Consider the following 21,143-nt stretch of genomic DNA (forward strand, 5'->3'; position numbering starts at 1 on the left):
TTCTAGAGGCATGGAGGTTAACACGGCACTCATGTTATATAAGAGTCTCGTTAGGTCTATCACGGATTATGGTATTTTTGTGTATTTTCCCAGAGATGCTGCGACCCAGTTGAGGTTGGAACGGGCTCAATACCTGGGTCTTCGTACGGCACTTGGCTACAGAAACAGCACTCCAAATAACGTAGTAATAGCCGAGGCCAAGGTGAGATTACTAAGAGATCGCGCATTCATGCTGGGCTGTAATTTTGTAAATAAGACTATAGCATATAACCATAATGGGCTATATAATAAGTTCCAACGCTTGGCTGACTGTGAGAGTTATGCACGTTTTGTCCAGCCTATGTACAGATTCTCTCTCCTTACTGAAATCTGGAAAAGGACGAGTAAATTCAGAGTGGAAATTGGCGCCACGAGAAAGTTCGAGATATTCCAAGGGTCATTCGGGGCCCATACTTTTACTCCGACGGTGGACCTGGATATTGGCAGTTCCAGACAGAGTCTTATCCAGGATATTATCGAGTCGTACGATCTGGGATCCTCTCCAGAAATTATATATACAGATGGCTCATATGATGAGAAAAAACGATCCACTGGCGCTAGTATGGTCATATGTGATGAGGACTTTGCCTATAAAATGAGCCTGCCATATTTATGTTCATCATACACTGCGGAGGCTTTTGCTGTGAAATCTTCTCTACAACTTATGCTAATACAGAGACAATCAAGAGATCGGGACATAGTCATTCTGTCGGACTGTAAATCGGCCCTTATGTCTATCCGCAATAATCATTTAAACGTACATAAAAATCGATACATTACTGAAGCCAGAACGATTATATATGAGTTGGAAAAGGTACATGGAAAGAGGGTTGTGCTGGTCTGGATCCCTGCCCATGTCGGGATTGAGGGTAACGAGTTGGCGGATCGTCTGGCTAAGGAAGCGTCTGAAGAGGAGGCGGACCCTTCCATTGAAATCCCAGTGGGGGATTTTATGAAATGCATTCGAGAGGAGACTTGGGACGCGACCCAACGATCGATAATACAGAATTCTGCACACAAGAGCATGTTTTATTTCCACAATTTTTATGAGCGTGGCGCTGTTAAACCTTGGTTCTGGGGTATTAACCTCGAGAGATATTGCGTGACGTTAATAAATAGGATTAGGGCGAATCATTTCAATCTTGGTGTTTCTCTGATGAGAAAAGGTTATACTGATAGTGAGAGATGTACGTGTGGACACGAGAGGGAGGATCTGGGCCATTTGTTATTACAGTGTCACAAATACGACGATTTAAGAGTGTTATTGGACTTGGAACTCAGAGCTGTGGATTTCTACGAGGAAATTGACATTATCCGATTGATCAGATCAAAAAGACTTGATATTCTGTATATAATTTTTAAGTCATTTTTTAGGAAGATAGACAAAGTTATTTAGTGTGTTACCATATTTCAAGGTTTAATGATATTGTGCCAATTACCGTAGCGTACAAGGCACCTAACCCCTCTTCATCCGAGGAGGAACTGAAAAACCCCCCATAGTGTCCCACGTCAAGTACGCGCGGAGCGAGACCGACCGTGACTCTTTACGCGACGCGACGATTAATATTTTTTCTGATTCAAGGTAATTGTTTTATTTACATGTAATTATCCTATTATTATACGACGCAAAGCGAAACCGCACCGTGACTCTTTTACGCAACTAAGTGCATGTGACAGGAATTATAATAGTTTACAACTCTTGATAAGTCAAAGAATAATAGTTTACGTTTACGTGAGTATTACTTCTGTAGTAACTTATACGAACGATATCATCGTAGTTACTATAAAATCTCCCGTTTATGCGGAGGAATTATCGTATCGTTCGTAAGTTACTACAGAATTAAGTAACGTTCGCGTAAACGTAGTATAGGTTAGATTACCGATTTCTTACAAAATTTTACATAAAACGCAAGATTCACTTATGGGAGCTTTCCAGCAAGCGACACAAGTCGACACAGGTATCGTTTTGTCTTTGTTACTCATTGCCAAAAAAGAAAGATAGAACGACGTTTGTGTCGGCTTGTGTCACTTACTGGAAAGCTCCCTATGTATGCAAGTTTAACGCCTATTGAGTTAATATGAAATAATTTTCCTAAATGTAATAAAAATAACACGATGTTATATATGCGGTTTGCCGTGAATATATATATATATATATATATACATGTGATTTCTGCCCAGTGCTCTGAATGTTATGCGATTTTTGCCCAGTGCTCTGAATGTCATCTAGTCATACATATCATGCTTTGATACAAGGAACGTGAAAAAGAGCAGGAAAAGAAAAGAACAAACAGAAGAGACAAATTCAAGCTTTGTCTTTTAATCTGGACGAAGACAATGCCGAAAAATCCCCGCAGTCAGAAAATGAGCAATCTGATGGCCTCACGATTAAGAAGATTAAGAAAAATCCAGATGTAGATACAAGTTTCTTGCCAGATAGGGAAAGAGAGGAGGAGGAAAATAAACTTAAGGAAGAATTGAGGCAAGAATGGGCTGGAAAGCAGAACGCGTTGAAGGAAGAAGAAATTGAGATCACATTCAGTTATTGGGATGGATCTGGCTATCGTCGGAGTGTTATAATGAAGAAAGGTGAATGTCTCAGTGATTTAGAGAATTTTTAAGTCATTAAAATACTCCAGTGTCACTTTTGGAGTAACATTGGCGTGATATATAATGTTCTACTGCATAAATTAAATTTTCACATACAGGTAATTCTATCTATCAGCTTCTTCAGAGATGTTTAGAAGTTCTGAAGCGTGAATTCAGCGAGCTTAAAACAGTAATGGTAGATCAGTTAATGTATGTCAAGGAGGATCTTTCTTATATTACCGCACCATTATACGTTTTACGATTTTATTGTAACTAAGGTAAAGATACTAAGTAATAAAACTTATGAAGCAATATCACAATGTTGGCATGTTATTTTAATGTATGTAATATTGCGATTAGGCACGAGGAAAAAGCGAACCTCTGTTCACATTTGACGTTCACGATGATATTCGTGTTATGCACGATGCTTCTGTCGAAACCGAGGAATCACATGCCGGAAAAATTTTACTTAGGTATTTATCATTAAAAGAATACTTTGTATAATTCTCTTTTATGTTATTTCTCATTAGATCATGGTACGAGAGGAACAAACACATTTTTCCAGCGAGTAGATGAGAACCTTTTGATCCAACGAAAAGTTATGACAAGTATACAGTGTCGGATAAAAATAGGAAGAAAGATAAAATCTGATAAACTTAGATTCAATGAATTGTCCAATTTCGTTTAAAGGATTCAGATTCAAATTCATTCAGTTATGTGATAATATTTAATTCATTTACTCGATTATGTAGCTCTACTAAATTACAGTCCTTTGAATCTGAATCCTTTAAACGGAATTGGACAATTCGTTGAATCTAAGTTTATCAGATTTTATCTTTCTTAAAATTTTTATCCGACACTGTATACTTGTCATAACTTTTTGTTGGATCAAAAGGTTCCCATTTACTCGCTGGAAAAATGTGTTTGTTCCTCTCGTACCATGATCTAATAAGAAATAACATAAAAGAGAATTATACAAAGTATTCTTTTAATGATAAATACCTAAGTAAAATTTTTCCGACATGTGATTCCTCGGTTTCGACAGAAGCATCGTGCATAACACAAATATCATCGTGAACGTCAAATGTGAACAGAGGCCCGCTCTTTCCTCGTGCTTATAGATATCCATTAACAGGTGGTACTTATGGTCGGCAGTCCAGACTCCGGAAAATCGCATTTTGCAAAGAATTATCTGAAGGAATACGGATACGTCAACAAAGACACTTTAGGCAGCTGGCAGAAGTGCATTGCTGCAGTCCAACAATACTTGAATCAAGGAAAAAGTATAGTTATAGACAATACCAATCCTGATCCAGCTTCGAGAAAGAGAGATATTGAGATAGCCAAGAAGCGCAATGTCTCGGTCAGATGTTTCGTCATGACGACAAGTATAGAACACGCGAAACGTAATAATAAGGTAATTGGAAATTAACATTAACCGTCATCGTGTGAAAGAATCGTATGAAGTAATGTTTCCGAAAATTCTAATCGATTTATTATTATATTACAGTTTCGCGAGTTGACTGATCCTAGCCACATTTCAATCAACGAGATTATTATCAACTCCTACGTGTAAGTAGATTTTAGATATATACATCTCTACACTCAAAATTATTTATCTTTGGATATGTAATTATACTTTGATGTTACTCTTTTGCAGGTAAATGGTCGACAGAAGCTTGCAATGTGGTACAAAATTGTTCCTCAAAGGGAGTTGCTGCCCAAACTCAGATTGAAGGTCGCATTCAAACTAATATTTATGCAAATATTTATTTTATGATACAAAATTATGAGGTAAGTAGTTATTATTATCCAATCTTCGAGAATCTCTTTGCAGATGCGCAAATTAATTGAAATTAATTGATTTTTAAAGCTAATTTCCCTTACTGAAGAACTGGTAATGAACGGACATGCTGAACAAGTAGGCATGGGACCAGATGAATGAAGCCAGAAACACTTGAATCCATCTGTACATAAGAGTTGTCAAGAAACTCTACAATTTTCACGCATAATCCGCGATTCTTAGTCAGTATGGACTAGAGTTTAATACAATCGCTATTGATGATCCCCTTTAATCGCGTCAAAATTGATTATTTCGCTTTTTGACTTCGTTCTTTACTCATGTTGTAAAATAGTTTTCCGATTGTGTAGAATATTTTTATTTAGAAAGAAATTTATAAAGATTGTTATATTGATCGTAGGGTAGAGAAAACAATAAAACTTAACATTTTACAAAGTAGTGTCACATTTAAACTAGAACATTGTATCGAATAACTCAGACGAATTAGGAAATTCGTTTCTACGTGACTCATGTCTATTTCTGATTGGGGACGATTCGAGAACTCATTGAAATAATTTAATTTCTTTTCACGTTTAAATTTAGGTCACCGTAGATTAAACTTGTTACCTTATAAGTTATTGTTAAATGGCGCATTTTATTTAATATTCCGCACTTCACTGTTGTGGCATAAAATTATTTTATGTTTCAAAAGATGGAGACTAAGCTTTCGGATTAATCCAGATGTACGCATATATACTGTATATATTTGATTAATTGTTTACTTAGATATCTATGATTCTTGCGCGATATGCTAATACATTTTTTTCTATGCAAGATTTCAATGCAGTAGAAACTAGTTAACTGAGAAAAAGAGTCCATAAATGATTCGTAACTCGTGCAATTGCGCTCAACTGGAAACGTTTGGCAGTTATGAAATGTTAATATTTAATATTGTTGTTAAACATAATATAGAAATATTTTTCTAGGAAATGTATACAAGTAAGATTACAATCATTAAATCGCTCACAGTTCTCACGTACATAACTTTGTCGCGCGCTGCGATTAACTCAATTTATTATAATTTATTATAATTTTTTAACAAAGCGAAAATATAGCGCAATGAACATCGTTACGTAATAATCATTCGTAATTCATTTTCGTGTATATAATATGTAGCTGACCGCAATCTTTGACTCTATTCAAATTTTGTACAACACTTCATTTAGCATTGTATTAATCATTAAGTAGCTTTGAGTACATTTAGTAGCTTTTGTATATTCGTCAGTTTAATCCTTGAAGTTATTAAGACTTGCATGAATTTTTACCGCAAGTTCTCTTACATCTTTTATACGCCTTCTGTAAAATATATAAAAATATATCATAACTGAATTAACTCGCATATCTTGGTCTGTCTTTTTTTTCTCCATTGCTTAACTTCTATTCGCCTCCCGACTTGACGTATACGCTACTATACCCGTCTAAGACGTTATTCGCGACATTTACAAGCTCTCTGTCTTTCTCTTCAATCGCTCTAAAAAAAATGTGTCGTCTTGAAGTGATTGATCTCCCTAAAGGATTTAAAAGTTACACTTTGCGAAGACATAAGATATACGTTAGCTGGAAAATCGATTCACAGCGGGATTAGAAAAAGACGGAATGTTATGCGGTCGGTTCTTCAACAGTATAACGGCTAGGTTTCGCGACTAGGTTAATCCACTTGCATATCGGTCATTGCGATCTCGCTCTTGTACATACTTGACTCATCGTCATGAGACTAGCTCCATTGTTCGCGAAGATACTTTTCTCTTGTTCTCTCTTCTGCTACCCTAAGGCGCGTGTGTGTGTGTGTGTGTGTGTGTGTGTGTGTGTGTGTGTGTGTGTGTGTGTGTGTGTGTGTGTGTGTGTGTGTGTGTGTGTGTGTGTGTGTGTGTGTGTGTGTGTGTGTGTGTGTGTGTGTGTGTGTGTGTGTGTGTGTGTGTGTGTGTGTGTGTCAAACGTTTTACCTATTATTAACAACTTCAGACACATTACATTTTTATTTTTAAGTAGTAATTTTTTTCTGTGGTATACATATGTATAGCATTAACAAGGTGTACAACTAAAAAGGTTACAGATTATTATTTTAAAAAAACTAAGCAAAATATTAAATTGTTGTTTTCTTTAGAAATAATAGTCCGTAACACCTTTAGCTTCACACCTTGTACATACTGTTTATAAGATTATAAGATATATTGTTTATAAGATTAAGATGCGTAACACTACAAAAAGGCGTGATATCCGTACAAAATTACCTTTTTAAAAAAAAAGGTAAAAAAAGGCGCCAAGTACACGCATAGTAGTGTATATGTATTATGTTGGTACCTCGAAAAAAACAAAGTGGTAGTATAATACCTCCAAATAGCTTTACCCTGTACATACTGTTTATAAAATGCGTAATACTACAAAAAGGCGTGATATCCGTACAAAATTACCTTTCTTAAAAAAAAGGTAAAGAAAGGCACCAAGTACACGTATAGTAGTGTATATGTTGTTACCTCGAAAAAAAAGAAAGTGGTAGTATTATACCTCGAAAAAACCTAAGTAACAAGTGGTAGACGTACTCTTTGTATCTCGAAAAATCTCGAAAAAATCTAAGCAGTAGTATTGTTACGTCCAACCCCGGGATTAGGATAAGAAAATCTGGGAAGCGAAGGAATGGCTAACCAGGGGGGTCGGGGTAAGGAAGGACGCAACTCGAAGCTTAAGAATACTGCTCGCAGGTACGCGCTCTGCGGCGCGTGGCGCGAGCCCGAACGCACTTTTATGACTCAGGAAGGGTCAACGTTTGTAGGGACGCTAAGACGCCTTCCGTGAGCGGTGCGATCGTCGGTCCTCTTTCGAGTCAAGGAATTTAATCCCTTTAACTCGGGATCGGACCTCGTGCAATTTCGAGAGGGAGATGAGTAGTGAGTTAGGTCTTAGATTATAAATAAATGGAAATTTGTATTTAACATAAATAAAATATTTATTATAAATTTAAGTTAAGTAATCTGTCGATATTACAATAGGTGAGAACTAGGCAAATTAAACGGTAGATTGAAAGCATTTTACAATGGAAGTGTATGTTTAAGGTACATGTGTGTACTTCTCGCGGGTGTTACATAAGTGCGGGGGTGATCGGGCAGAACCTTTTGAGGGGGAATCTATTTGGAAGTGGACATCCTGCCCGCTATTATTACATCGAGATCGGGATTGAATAGCATAATAATTTGATTAGGTGTGTGTGTGGTGTATATGAGTACTTGAAATTTAAGTCGACATTAAGAACTAAATATAAGAAAAGTTTGGGGAGTGAAAACAGAGGGACAAGAATTTATGAATTAAAAAAAGAAATGATTGTTAATCTAGGGTGACTATTTCGGAAGGGTTAGGTTCATCGATGTCGATGGTGGAGGCGGTCGAGGGGGTCGGGGATGGTACCCTGTGTTCGACCGGAGGAGGGGGATTGGGTCTAACGGGGAGTATGCGGAAAGGGCGGACGCGGCAAACGGGGCGATAAGGTGCGGGAACGAGGCGAGAGGGTAGGACAACGCGACGGGGTGCGGCAACGGGGCGATTCTCCCGTGATGAACAACAGGGCTCCTCCGTAAACGCTGGTGGAAGCGGTGGAATGGCGAGATGCGGAGGACCGGGGTTATCTTGTTCCTGGGGAAATTCCGATCCTTGGGTTTCGACCTCCTTTCGCGCCCGCTTATGTTGACGACGTCTTTCGTGTCTCGCGGCGTTTCGCGACTTCTCATGGGTGGGACCGGCCGAATCCACTACAAGTTAGCGGATTGTTAATTATTAAAATCCGCCAACTGGGGGGAAGTCACCTCAGGTTTTGGAGATCCAAGGAGTGGCTCGAGTCTACCAACGAGTCAACTAACTCAACCAATATACCTCGAGTCCACCGACGAGTCAGCTAACTCAAAGCAATATACCTCGGTCCACCGACGAGTCAGCTAACTCAAAGCAATATACCTCGGTCCACCGACGAGTCAGCTAACTCAAAGCAACATACCTTGGTCCACCGACGGGTCAGCTAACTCAAAGCAACATACCTTGGTCCACCGACGGGTCAGCTAACTCAAAGCAATATACCTCGGTCCACCGACGGGTCAGCTAACTCAAAGTAATAGAGAAAGACTATGGCGGATCTACCGATAAATCGGCTAATTCGGAAGTAATAGGGTTAAAAATAGTTGAAGGTTTTAACTGAGAGACTTCCCTAACCCGTGAATATATAAACGAAGGGGAGCCGATATATATACGTGTGTGTGTGTACAGGACTTACTTTTTGATGAAACAGGTGTATGGGTATATATGGATCTCTGTCGGGGCTGGTGCTGACCGCAGGTCTCGCCTAGTCGCTAGTGAGGGTGGTTCGTGACACTTAGCGCGCACAGAATTTACTCGCAATTCTTTTAGGATGCCGAACAACAAAAATCGTCTTTAATATTTAACGAAAACTGGGATGAGTATATGAACTCAGAAGTGAATTGTCTCGTGCCGGATCGGAAGTGACAGTAAGTGCTTAAAGTCGCGATTTTTATAGGAAAGTTCCAAGGGTGGAAAGGGTGGATTTCCTTGTGGGAGGTGTCTGGTCTTCGTTTTGGGACTTTTGGTTGGTGGGATTCTTCTAATTTTTATCTAGAGGGTTTTCTATTGGGCGAGACGTTTCTCACCCAAGACCCAGATCTTAAGTTTTCGCCTATCCTAGAAAGCTAGAGACGGTTATCGATTTTTCCGGTTTTCCATTGGTGAGTCCCCTCGTAAGACCTCCACCGTCCTATCGGGGGTGCAACTCATCGCTTCTCCCAGTGTCGCATGACGCATTTGTTTTCGACTATTGCCGATTTTCCTTTTATTAGGGGTCCTTATTTATCTCGCGACCCTGTTCCTATGTTAACAGACGATCCATACCTCTCGATCTTAAGTGCAAACAGAAACTTCCACTATGTGTATTTTAGAACACGTGTTAGGCTTTGTTTCTGTTTGTCGGAAACATCGTACGAACAAACCTCGCTCGATGCAATAAAGATTTTTACCAATTTTATCTGCGACTAAGGCCCTTTTCGCGCGTCATGTCGCCGGGTGGGCCAGACAACTGATAGAATTCGTCTGGGAGGTCGCTTTCAGTTCCTCAAGCAAATAGGCAGTTTGATCGTAACAAAAAGGAATGCGAGGAGATCAAACCTCGCTTGCCGATCGATAACCGTCCGCGCTTAGTTTACTTATCTTAAACCTAGGGCTATCTTAGGTACCTAAGAATTCTCGCGAAAAAGGGGAATCGTGGAGTCTGCAGGACGTAACAGTATCTTTATTTCCAAAAAATTATAACCCAAGTGATACACATCACAAAATTATGTTACCTTATCAAAGAAGAGTCGCGCTTCAAGTGATCTATTACAATTACAAAAAAGAAATGATATCTCTTTAAATTACAGCGCCAATTACAGAGAGAACATATATATTGCCTCAAAAAATAATTGTTGCACTACTTTGAAAAATCTTTACATGGTGTCAATCAGAAAAAGAATGTATGATAACAATTTTATAAGATTAAAAAATTTTATTTAAATTTAACAAGGGAATACAAGATATTTAAATACAAAGTTTACATGTGTATTTTTTAGTGGTCATAAAGAATTACAGAGGAACAGTACAAAATAAAAATATTTTATTAAAATATTTAATCCAACGAGGGAATACAAGGTATTTAAATACAAAGTTTATATATGTATTTTTCAATAGAATAAAAGATTTAATCACAAAGAATTACAGAGATAGTACAAAATAAAAATATTTTATTAAAATACATAAATTTTTCTTGTGAAAAAACTTGGCGCTGTAGACCTCGAAATTTTAAATAAATAAGGATAACAATAAATGAAAATAATTCATAGAAGAATGCGACGGGAGTAACAAAATGATTATCAGCGTGGTGTGTATGTGCGAGCGAGTGATATGGGTGTGCGTGACGACGGCGAATAATGCGGCTTATAATTAAGTATAGGATAAGTTTATTTATTTATTTAAAATTTCGAGGTCTAGCAGCGCCAAGTTTTTTTACAAGAAAAATTTATGTATTTTAATAAAATATTTTTATTTTGTACTATCTCTGTAATTCTTTGTGATTAAATCTTTTATTCTATTGAAAAATACATATATAAACTTTGTATTTAAATACCTTGTATTCCCTCGTTGGATTAAATATTTTAATAAAATATTTTTATTTTGTACTGTTCCTCTGTAATTCTTTATGACCATTAAAAAATACACATGTAAACTTTGTATTTAAATATTTTGTATTCCCTTGTTAAATTTAAATAAAATTTTTTAATCTTATAAAATTGTTATCATACATTCTTTTTCTAATTGACACCATGTAAAGATTTTTCAAAGTAGTGCAACAATTATTTTTTGAGGCAATATATATGTTCTCTCTGTAATTGGCGCTGTAATTTAAAGAGATATCATTTCTTTTTTGTAATTGTAATAGATCACTTAAAGCGCGACTCTTCTTTGATAAGGTAACATAATTTTGTGATGTGTATCACTTGGGTTATAATTTTTTGGAAATAAAGATACTACTGCTTAGATTTTTTCGAGATTTTTCGAGATACAAAGAGTACGTCTACCACTTGTTACTTAGGTTTTTTCGAGGTATAATACTACCACTTTCTTTTTTTTTCGAGGTAACAACATATACACTATTATACGTGTACTTGGCGCCTTTCTTTACCTTTTTTTTAAGAAAGGTAATTTTGTACGGATCAGTATTGTACCATACTGAGGGTATAATTTGTAGCCCGTCATGAAATTCCGCAATGATAAATTGATATTTATCCATTTTTCTATGATAAAATATTCCGTGATACATCATGTGTAGTTTACATTATTGAAAAAAAAATTATAATCTAACATACATAATTATATTGTATGGTTAAGAGGAAATATTGCAAATGTATTTGGATGATTTTCGAAAGGAATTTTCCATGCTTTACCTAATAAATCTGTAATTGGCCATGAAAATATGCTATCATTATTTACTGTCATTACTTTTATATTAAAATCACTGGATTTGTATGGTAATTCATATACATCTTTTATGTACTTAAATTTCTTACCAATAAGAAAAAAATCTTCATTTTTTTTGCACTACATTCAAAATTAAAACAAATTGACCGCTTTTCAAAAGACAACAATTACACAGGACCACAAAAAATTTTTTTTGAAAAGCAACTGGGATCAGAGTAGGTGTTTCTTATAGATTTTGGGTCACTGAATCCGAATTCGTAAACCGTTTTGCTCCATCACGTCTAGATTTTTAGATAATCGAGAAAAATAGCGGAAAATCTGTGAAAATTGAAATAAACATTTAAAGAAAGAGCAAAAGTATAACATCAAAGAAAGAGAAAAAGTATAACATCAAAATGCGGTCGCAGAACTGATTTAAATATATTTTGGTAAGTTAAATAAAGTGCAAAAAAGGAGGATGTTAAAAAAGGGACGAATTTCGCCCAAAAAGGTGTAAGTAAAAGAAATAGTGTTTTTTGTAGATCTTGATCTCCTGAATACGATAAAGCTAATAAAAAGTTCGTGGTGCTTGGGGAACACCTTGAAAATTGAGCATAAACGTGGTGTATTTACAGAAATTCGGATGATATATGCTATATCATAAAATGTACTGGTGAAAGATTTGTTGGGGAGAGGGAAAAGGGGGAAGAAAGAGTGTTTTGTGTGCGTGTGTGTGTGCATGTGTGCGTGCGCGAGTGCGGGTGCGTGCGCGGGTGCGGGTGCGGGTGTGGTGCGGGTGCGGGTGCGGGAGCGGGTGCGGGGGCGGGTGCGGGTGCGGGTGCGGGTGCGGGTGCGGGTGCGGGTGCGGGTGCGGGTGCGGGTGCGGGTGCGGGTGCGGGTGCGGGTGCGGGTGCGGGTGCGGGTGCGGGTGCGGGTGCGGGTGCGGGTGCGGGTGCGGGTGCGGGTGCGTGTGCGGGTACGGGTGTGTGCGCGCGTGCGCGTGTGTGCGAGTGTGCACTTTGCGCCGCTTGCGCGCCGCGGGTGCGGGTGAGGGTGCGTGTGCCGCTTTTTATTGCGAGCCACGCGTAACAGCTACTATATATCTTTCTCAACTCTAACGGTCTCTAATCAGTTCTGCCAACCTCGTTCTTCTTTCTTCCCTCCTAGCCTCGCAAGAGGGGGAAAAACATAGGGGAGGGGAGACAGAGATACCGCTCCCTACATGGAGGCAGTAGGTTCCGCCCCCCCCCTGCGGGGGGCTCCACTACCGTTAAACTAGACACATAGTGTGCCTTGCAAAGTACATGCGTGGACTTTCCATGCGTGGAAAGTTGTAAACCCATGTGGCAACTCGTCTCGGTGGAAACGGAGTCCCTCCCCTGCCTACATAAGGCTAACTGTTAATTTTCGACATTGCCCACTTGGAACCGAGCAAAGTCCGCAATTTGATAATAGTCGTTGACATTGCCATCGCTGGATGGGCAGTGTTAACTTTGCCCACATCAAACCGGGCAATGTCCGCTAATAAACTACTTTGCCCAGTCGCGTTGTGCAATGCTGACATTGCCCGGGCAATCCCGACACTGCACACTATATGGATTTTGCCCGTAACATATGCATTGTGTACATGGCATACAAAATATAGAATAAAATTTCATTACTGTTTCTTAGCACTATTCCTCTGTTCGACTATTCTATGTTAATACATTACATATGTTAATGAATTTCATATATTAATAACGAACTGTTCCCTATTCCCCGTTTTCTGTTCCTTATTCCTTTTATTATGCGCAGTCCCTTATACGTAGAATAATAAGAATCGATTATTGTAAATTCAAATTATTATTAGTAATAATTAATGAGAAATTGAATGGTACAGATACGCGAATCAGGATGCGTCCATGCGATTTGACGAAGAGGAGCAGCCCAACGTTTACGTTGTTACTCGTGTGGAGAAATATTAGGAGGAGCGCTTTATAAATAACAATGGCTACGCACGAATGTCGTTCATGTATAGCCGTTGTTATGCACTCCTTCCAATGCCTCGCCACGCACCTAACAAAACGTGAACGTTGGGCTGTTCCATCTCGTCAAATCGCACAGACGCATCCCGATTCACGTATCTGTGTTAAGTAATTTCTTATTAATTATTAAGAAACTTACAAAATGATAAAGGACTTTTTGATCCAGTTTTGCCCGCTCTGCCCACAAACAGTGCATATTACATGATACTAAAATATATTAAAATATTTTTAAAATATATGTAAATGTACCTCTCTTTCTTTTTTCCTTCTCTCTTTCTCTCTCTCTCTCTCTCTCTCTCTCTCTCTCTCTCTCTCTCTCTCTCTCTCTCTCTCTCTCTCTCTCTCTCTCTCTCTCTCTCTCTCTCTCTCTCTCTCTCTCTCTCTCTCTCTCTCTCTCTCTCTCTCTCTCTCTCTCTCTCTCTCTCTCTCTCTCTCTCTCTCTCTCTCTCTCTCTCTCTCTCTCTCTCTCTCTCTCTCTCTCTCTCTCTCTCTCTCTCTCTCTCTCTCTCCCCCTTTCTCCCTCCCTCCCTCTCCTATTTGAATCACTATATGGGTGTTTCTACGTAAATAGGGATTTTTCAGATTGCAAATCTCTCAATTTCAAACATACCTAAAAAAATTTTTTTTTCCTGTTTTTGAGTGAATATAGAAGCAGAAACATACCCTGAAAGCCAGCGTACTACAACATCAAAAACCTGAAAGTAATGGCTCATTCATCAGTGATCTGGTAAAGTGGTAACGAGTCGACTTTGCATGTCTAGTAAAATATTGAATTACCTCAACAATGAGTGATTTTGAGAGGAAATGTCAAAAAAATTCCTAAAATTACTTATTCCCGAGATAAATTCACAATTAGCAAAAAAATTCAATTTGATAAATGCCGGTTTACCATTTTCGTATGGAATTAGCAGATTTTGATATTCTTACATAAATATTGACGTCAAGGAATTGGGAATCTGTCAGTTGACTTCGTGATTTAATAAAAATACAAACATGAATCAATATTTATTGGTAAAAACCCATGAATGGCCAGGTGAATGACATGCCAGTAGACTGACATTTCATGGTTGAATTAACCTCACTTTCTCCTGAATTGACGTAAACCAATTTCCATTAAAAATCAAGTTTAGCCCACCGAATATCATCAGAATTTTACCACTAGAAGGAAAAATTCACTGCGATATAATAAAAAAAATGTGCCAGGCAAATGACGCGTAATTTTATGACATACCTTTTCTCAAGAGAAATACATGATTACGATTGTATCACGCTCAAAACAACCAACCACCAATAATGTAAACAACACACCTGATGTCCAATTCTTGAAATCTCCACACGAGAGTCCCATTGAATCGATGCAACATGGCGGAACCGCGGTAAAATTCAAAATGTGCAATTTTACTCCAAATGTCCGGACCAAGTTTGAAGCCGGTTTTTTCGGTTCCAAAGGGAGATTTATGTTTAATAATGATGTTAAAATCTTAGTTCTATATTATGATTGAATGAACATGGGGAATTTTCAATTGAGTTTGCAATTGGAGGGAGTAAGTGTAACTGGAATAGAGAATTTTCGTCAATGGACAGGCCAGGTGACTGACATTTTTAGGAGTTCCTGCATGTTTCCGTTGGATAATCCACTCCCCAATTAGCAGATTATTGTGCGATACTTCAAATACGATGGCAGTAGTGAACTTTCACAACGCTTGCTTACCCTCCTCTCAATCATGAACATATAACAAGCTTGGACAGTAAAAATCCCTATTTACGTAGAAACACCCATATATAACCCACACAGCACACTTTATCTGAGGGACGTCCTACAGACATCATTTTGGGATATCTCAATAACCGTAGGACATCCCAAAATGGTCTCAGATATCCGGTGGATATCCAGTGGATGCACAAGTGTCCGGCTATTTAGATCTTGCAGACATCTTAGATGACGGTCCACAGGATATCCCAGGCAGATCGAAAAATATCGCAAGATATTAATTATACACTCGCGATATCGTATGGATATCGTATGGATATTTTATATACAATGAAATTATGGTTTAACCAGAAAGGGGATAATCGTACAATCGTGGACAGAAATATTGTTTCTCTTTTGTGATAAATTTCGGAATGTGCATTCGTCTTGTTTAATAAAAGAATTCTTCCATTGGAAAATAAATTGTAAAATTAAACAAACACATTCCAAAACGTATTACAAAAAAATCAATCTTTCTGTCCACGATGTACATGAAAAAATAAGTATATTGTACATTGCATATTAAATCTTTATTTATTTCTCTCTCTTTTTCCCGTTCATAAAAGGGAAATAATGATATAGAACGCACGGTCGGTCATTCGTTTCCACGAAAACAGTCAGTTTTCCCGCACTATTATGCGATAAACGTTGCGCTGACGCCGAGCACGATAATAAAAAATAAAAAAAATAAAAATAAAAGGACATTGCGGTAACACATACATAGCATTGGATAACGCCCAGTTTAATGCTTGTTACTTCGAGTGTCATACGTGATAGAGAGAATTGCTATAGAATAATAGATTACTGCCTGTTTTATGTCACATACGATTTCCTTATAGAATATTGCAGTGTTCTCGAACTTTAAATCACATAGTGATTTGAGTACATATGAAGTACATATTTAAAACTAGCGAAAATAATCGTTTTCTTAAAAAGGATTGCACATAAGTAAACAAAAAAGAAATAGGAAAGTATGCATTTTTTACATGTCGTGTATCTAATGACGCTTATTTAGAACAAAAGGATAGGAAAATGTATTATAGTCACACGACTTGTTGGAAAAATTTAAAAATCTGAGTCCTCACTCGTAAGTTATCGTTTGCACAGAAAAATGTACTTACAAATTAAGCGTGATTTAAAATTCGAGAACACTGCAATCGTTCAAACATCTCGTGAATACATTTTCAATTGAATAATACATTAAGACAAACAATTTTTACAGTGCAAACATGCAATTATCTTGTAAGTTATGTCAGACAGTAATCTCGATATTTCGGATAGAAGATAATTAAAATAGACTATAAATTTTGTTAGAATGCATCTCGCGTTTAGAAAAGTAAACAAATAAGCTGCTCCTCCAGACACAACGTTTTAAATGCTCCGATAATCTAAATGTGAGTAATTCTAAATATAAGTATATCAGCTCGTTGTGCATTAGCTGAAAAACGTAAGACGAAAGAAAAATAGGCGTTCAACGGTCACTGTAAAATTGATTGCGTGTGACATACACTTAACTAAAGGTTCTTATTTCCTAATATGAAACTTTCCTTACGAGAATAATACCTATCCGAAATAATACTTAATATTTTGCTAACGCGATTATCTACATATAACACTAAAATTAAAGGTTTTTGGTTTCTTTTTGCATTACGCTAAACCATATTTCAAAATGTAAAATTTAAATACTAAAACTTTCTCTAATTTTATTTGATCAGCTATATTATTTCGTTTTGGCGGCGTTTTCGTAGGAAAACTATTCCAATCCTTGGAAGAGTCAGATGTAACTTGTGAACTTTTGGGAGATGCATGTGTGCTTAATTCATCATTTAAATCAGATATCAGACTGTCCACAGTAATATTTTTGTAAGTTTTCATACATTCTCCCGTTCTAGGATCTACAATCACCAAATAAGGATATGCCATCACTTTGTAAAAATCTATATAACGTTTCCCGTCCGAAGTGTTAGACAAGACCTAAAATTAAAAGCAACAAATGTAACTCGATGAATCAGAACGTCAACTATAGAAAGTAACATGATATTCAGGTGACATGACATACTTGCCACAAGATAAAGTGATCCTTCACAATTTCTTGGATATGCTCGTTGGACCACACGTCTCTATTGAGAATCTGACAACAAAATTCCTGTGGATCCTGAACATTGACAAGCAGCCAACGATTTAAAGTTTTTGCGTGGTCCCGTGCTTCCATGAAGGAGCCTTCCATGAAGGAGCCTTCCATGAAGGAGGACGACAAAGAAGGAGACGCGATCCGGCGTAGCCAAGTCCGTTCCCACTTCTGCCGCGGAAAATCCGCGACAGCAGGTACTGGGACAGGGAGGTGCTCCCGTTCCCACACAGGCCGCATCCAAGACACGACCGCAGGTACTGAGCAGCACCGCCACACCGAAGCCTGGGGAAGTGGAAGGGACATGGGCTCAAGTGACGAGGAGAAAGGGAAAGAAAGGAAAGGAGGGACCTGAGGCGAAAACTGGGACACAGGCTCGCACGCAGACTGCAGGTAAGGAGGGAAAGGCACGGGCTACAGCCACTGCAACAAGCCCTGGACAAGGAGGGAAAAAGAACCTACCTCCCTCTTCCTCTCCTCTTCAGAAGAAGAGGAGAAGGGTGCCGCGAACGGCCGCGGTAACCCTGACGTGCCCGGAAGAGAAATATGCTGAATGCATGGGCATAGTCAGGGAAAAGATTAAGTTGGAGGAGGTGGGGTATAATAAAATCCCCAACATCAGAAGGACGGCCACTGGGGCATTAAGCCTAAAAATTTCTGGGCAGGGCAACGCGGAGAAGGCGGACGCCCTTGCAGCCAGAATGGCCGAGGCTCTCGCTAAAAAAGAGGGAGTCAGAATTGGAAGGCCGGTCACGACAGTAGATTTGAGGCTGAGTGGCTTCGAGGCATCAGTCACGGAGTGGGAGATAAAGGACGCTGTCGCGAAGAAGGGCAACGTCCAGCCCCTGAATATCTCCGTTGGCCCGATAAGAAAGGCGACAAACGGGCTTTGCACGGTGGTGCTTAAATTAGCCCGTTGTCGGCCGCGAACGCGGTGACGAGGGAAAGCAGGATAGCACTGGGGTGGTCCGCGGCCAGGATCGTAATGCTGGAGAGGCGGCCGCTCCAGTGTTTTAAGTGCTTAGAAATGGGGCACACGAGGGCCACGTGCCGAAACGACACAGATCGCACGGGGACGTGTTACAGATGCGGGGAGCAGGGGCACCCGGCCAGGAACTGTGAGGCCCCTGTAAAATGAGCGGTATGCGCGAGTAAGGGGATGCCCCACGAACATAGAATAGGTGGGGCATCGTGCAAGGGATGCCGAAAAAGCACAAGGAGGGACGCGGAGAAAACAAAATCTGCGGACAAACCCACGGCAAAGGGCAAAACAAAACCCAAGCCTAAAAAGGTGGGTGATGTAGTGGTGTCGGGGTACAGAGTTACCGCCGACGGAAAAGTCATAGCCGGGGTAACGGGTCCGGGAGGTAAGACCCAACCCCCTGCTAAAGGAAAAAAGGGGAAAAACCCCCGAGAAAAGGACTCCGCAGAGAGGATGGAGGTGGAAGTCCTTCCTCCCGTGGGGACAACAACGGAGGGAGAAGGCAAGGCCTCAAACGCAATGGAAATTGCGAAGGAAATAGGGGACATCCCCCCACGAGATAAGGGAAAATATAGAGCGGAGGACTCCACGGCCAACACCAAGTGATGGCCCAGAGAGTCCTCCAAACTAACCTAAACCATGCCCGCGCAGCACAGGACCTTTTCTGCCACACCATGGCGGAGCGCGGGTATGGTTTGGGGATCGCGGCGGAGCCCTACAATGTCCCAAGAAACCACCCATGTTGGGCGGGGGGACAGCGTGGGCTCCGTCGCGATAACATGGAGGGCCCTACCGGCGTCCCTCCCGTGTACCCCTAAGGGAGCCGGGGAGGGTGTACGTCGCGGTGGAGTGGGGGTCCATCTGCGTGGTCGGAGTGTACGCCCCTCCAAGCTGGACTAAGGCCAGGTATAGACAATTCTTATCGGATCTGGAGGATTGTATCCGGAGAAGGCTGCCTGGCCGGGTCATGGTCGCGGGGGACTTCAACAGCAAGTCGACGCTGTGGGGTTCCCCGCAGACCAATTGGAGGGGCCGTGCCACAGAACTGTGGGCGGCGGGCCCCGGTCTAAATTTATTAAATTCAGGTCGAGAGAGCACGTGTGTGCGGCGACGGGGAACATCGGTGGTGGATCTAACGTGGGCCACCACCCCTGTCGCACGCGAAGTGCACAACTGGAGGGTGGTTACTGGCCAGGAGACACTCTCGGACCATGTGTATATCGAGATGCTGGTCAGTGCCACTCCACCGGAGGTGCTCGCCCGCCGCCGTGATCTGTTCCAAGCGGCAATCCTCGTTCTGACGTGGTGCGAGGAGGGGGTGCAGTACGGGGATACGGAGGACGTGGACGAAATGGCCGGGACTTGGTAAAAGCCATGTCAAAGGCTTGCGACGTGGCAATGCCCCGGCTTCGTCCTCTTCCTCCCCGTAAATGTGCCTATTGGTGGACGGAGGAGCTGGTCGAACTTAGGCGCTCCTCCGTCCGGGCTAAAAGAAGATGGCAGAGGGCACGCGCGAGACGACGCGGTGCCCCGGACGAGGAGGAGGCGGGAGAGGCCTGGCGTGCCGCCCGCCAGGAACTCTCCCAAGCCATACGCGTGGCCAAGGCGCGCTCCTGGAAGGAGCTCATCGACAGCGTAGAGGAGGATCCGTGGGGGCGCCCGTATAGGCTTGTGCAGAACAAGCTGAGACTATGGCGTATACGAGACAAGGCGGGTCCTAAGAGTACCCAAAGCAGTAGCGTCGCCGACCGGTATCGGTCCCGCCAACCCCGATGAAGGGGCGGCGGGACGTTCGTAGGCCTGTCGAAGATTAACCGTACGACCAACAGCGGGCCAGGACCGGTGACGGCTCGAGGTCCGTTAGCCTCCGTGTACCGTGGCGCGCGCTTGCGACGGCCTCGACGCACAAACATCGCGCGACACACACGCGCTCGCACACCAAGGTAAACGGGCGCGCGCGAGCGCGTTTCATTAAAAGTGCGGCCTGATACCTTAGTTGGGCGCCTTAAGTCTCGCCCCCGCTCACGGAAACGCTAGACCCCCCATTTGTCCAAGAAGTAGTGGACAAACTCTTCCCCAAGAACAACGGGGAAGAAGTCCGGTTCCCAGTCCACAGGGAACCGGAGTGGAGGGAAGAATGGGGGGGTCAGCGAGGAGGAGCTGTCGAGGGCTCTCCGCAGGGTCAGGAGAGGCAAGGCTCCTGGCCCTGACGGCATACCAGGGAGAGCGTGGACCTTGGCCGCGGGGGACTGGCCGGCAGGATGCGGAAAGTATACACCGCGTGCCTGCGAGCCGGCCGGTTCCCCAATAAATGGAAGGAGGCCAGCCTGGTGCTCCTGCCAAAGGAGGGCAAACCGGCGGATGCGCCGTCCTCCTACCGGCCCGTGTGTCTGCTGGACGAGGCAGGCAAAATATTCGAGAGAATAATAGCCGAACGCCTCGTCCAGCATCTGTCCCGGAAGGGCAAAGGATGGATCTCGGACGACCAATACGGCTTCCGTGCCGGGAGATCGACGATCGACGCGATCAAACGCGTCCTCTCCCGGACGGAGGCCGAGATAGAGGAGGGGAGAGTAGTGATGGGCGTTTCATTTGATGTCATGAACGCCTTTAACTCTCTCCCCTGGCCTGTAATTGAAACGGCCTTGCTGGAGTACGGCGTTGAGCCGTACTTGATAGAGGTCGTCCGGGATTATTTCCGGGACAGAGGTCTGACTTACACGGACCGAGACGGAGTCCTGAGGGTTCGGTTGATGGAATGCGGGGTCCCGCAGGGGTCCGTACTAGGGCCCCTGCTTTGGATCATCGGT

General features: G+C 41.4%; 1 protein-coding gene and 2 long non-coding RNA genes across 5 annotated transcripts in view; 1 reads left to right on the forward strand and 2 right to left on the reverse strand.

Annotated features, from left to right (window-relative positions):
- LOC139777238 (uncharacterized) overlaps nt 1-21,143 on the reverse strand; it is a 46,156-nt gene that overhangs the window by 15,505 nt on the left and 9,508 nt on the right. The gene's annotated exons all lie outside the window — the stretch shown is intronic.
- On the forward strand, nt 316-5,807 carry LOC139777228 (uncharacterized protein F21D5.5-like). Of its 3 annotated transcripts, none has more exons than XM_071714531.1 (7): nt 316-1,621; nt 2,251-2,628; nt 2,748-2,906; nt 3,750-4,045; nt 4,139-4,200; nt 4,289-4,422; nt 4,502-5,807. In XM_071714531.1, the coding sequence occupies exons 4-6, from the start codon at nt 3,773-3,775 to the stop codon at nt 4,290-4,292; spliced, it is 339 nt and encodes a 112-aa protein (XP_071570632.1). In that variant the 5' UTR covers nt 316-1,621; nt 2,251-2,628; nt 2,748-2,906; nt 3,750-3,772; the 3' UTR covers nt 4,293-4,422; nt 4,502-5,807. The 3 variants fall into 3 exon arrangements, 2 of the variants coding, with proteins under 2 accessions (XP_071570632.1, XP_071570630.1); XM_071714529.1 differs by having other exon boundaries at nt 346-1,621; nt 3,764-4,045; XR_011719286.1 differs by having other exon boundaries at nt 1,050-1,621; nt 2,296-2,628; nt 3,764-4,045.
- LOC139777230 (uncharacterized) lies at nt 15,950-18,123 on the reverse strand. The gene is made up of 2 exons (XR_011719288.1): nt 17,283-18,123; nt 15,950-17,197 (listed from the first exon to the last, which is right to left on the reverse strand). It is a non-coding gene; the product is annotated as an uncharacterized lncRNA (long non-coding RNA).

Source organism: Temnothorax nylanderi, unplaced genomic scaffold (assembly GCF_030848795.1).
Source record: "Temnothorax nylanderi isolate EJ_2023f unplaced genomic scaffold, tnyl_v1.0 TNYL_tig0141_pilon, whole genome shotgun sequence".
Lineage (NCBI taxonomy): Eukaryota > Metazoa > Arthropoda > Insecta > Hymenoptera > Formicidae > Temnothorax > Temnothorax nylanderi.

Bases quoted from the DNA above. Each gene is read 5' to 3' on its own strand.
- LOC139777228 (XM_071714529.1), top strand. From the start codon at position 2,841: ATGTCAAGGAGGATCTTTCTTATATTACCGCACCATTATACGTTTTAC. The intron at 2,907-3,763 runs GTAAAGATACTA...ATCCATTAACAG, and splicing joins ACGATTTTATTGTAACTAAG to GTGGTACTTATGGTCGGCAG. The intron at 4,046-4,138 runs GTAATTGGAAAT...ATTATATTACAG, and splicing joins ACGCGAAACGTAATAATAAG to TTTCGCGAGTTGACTGATCC.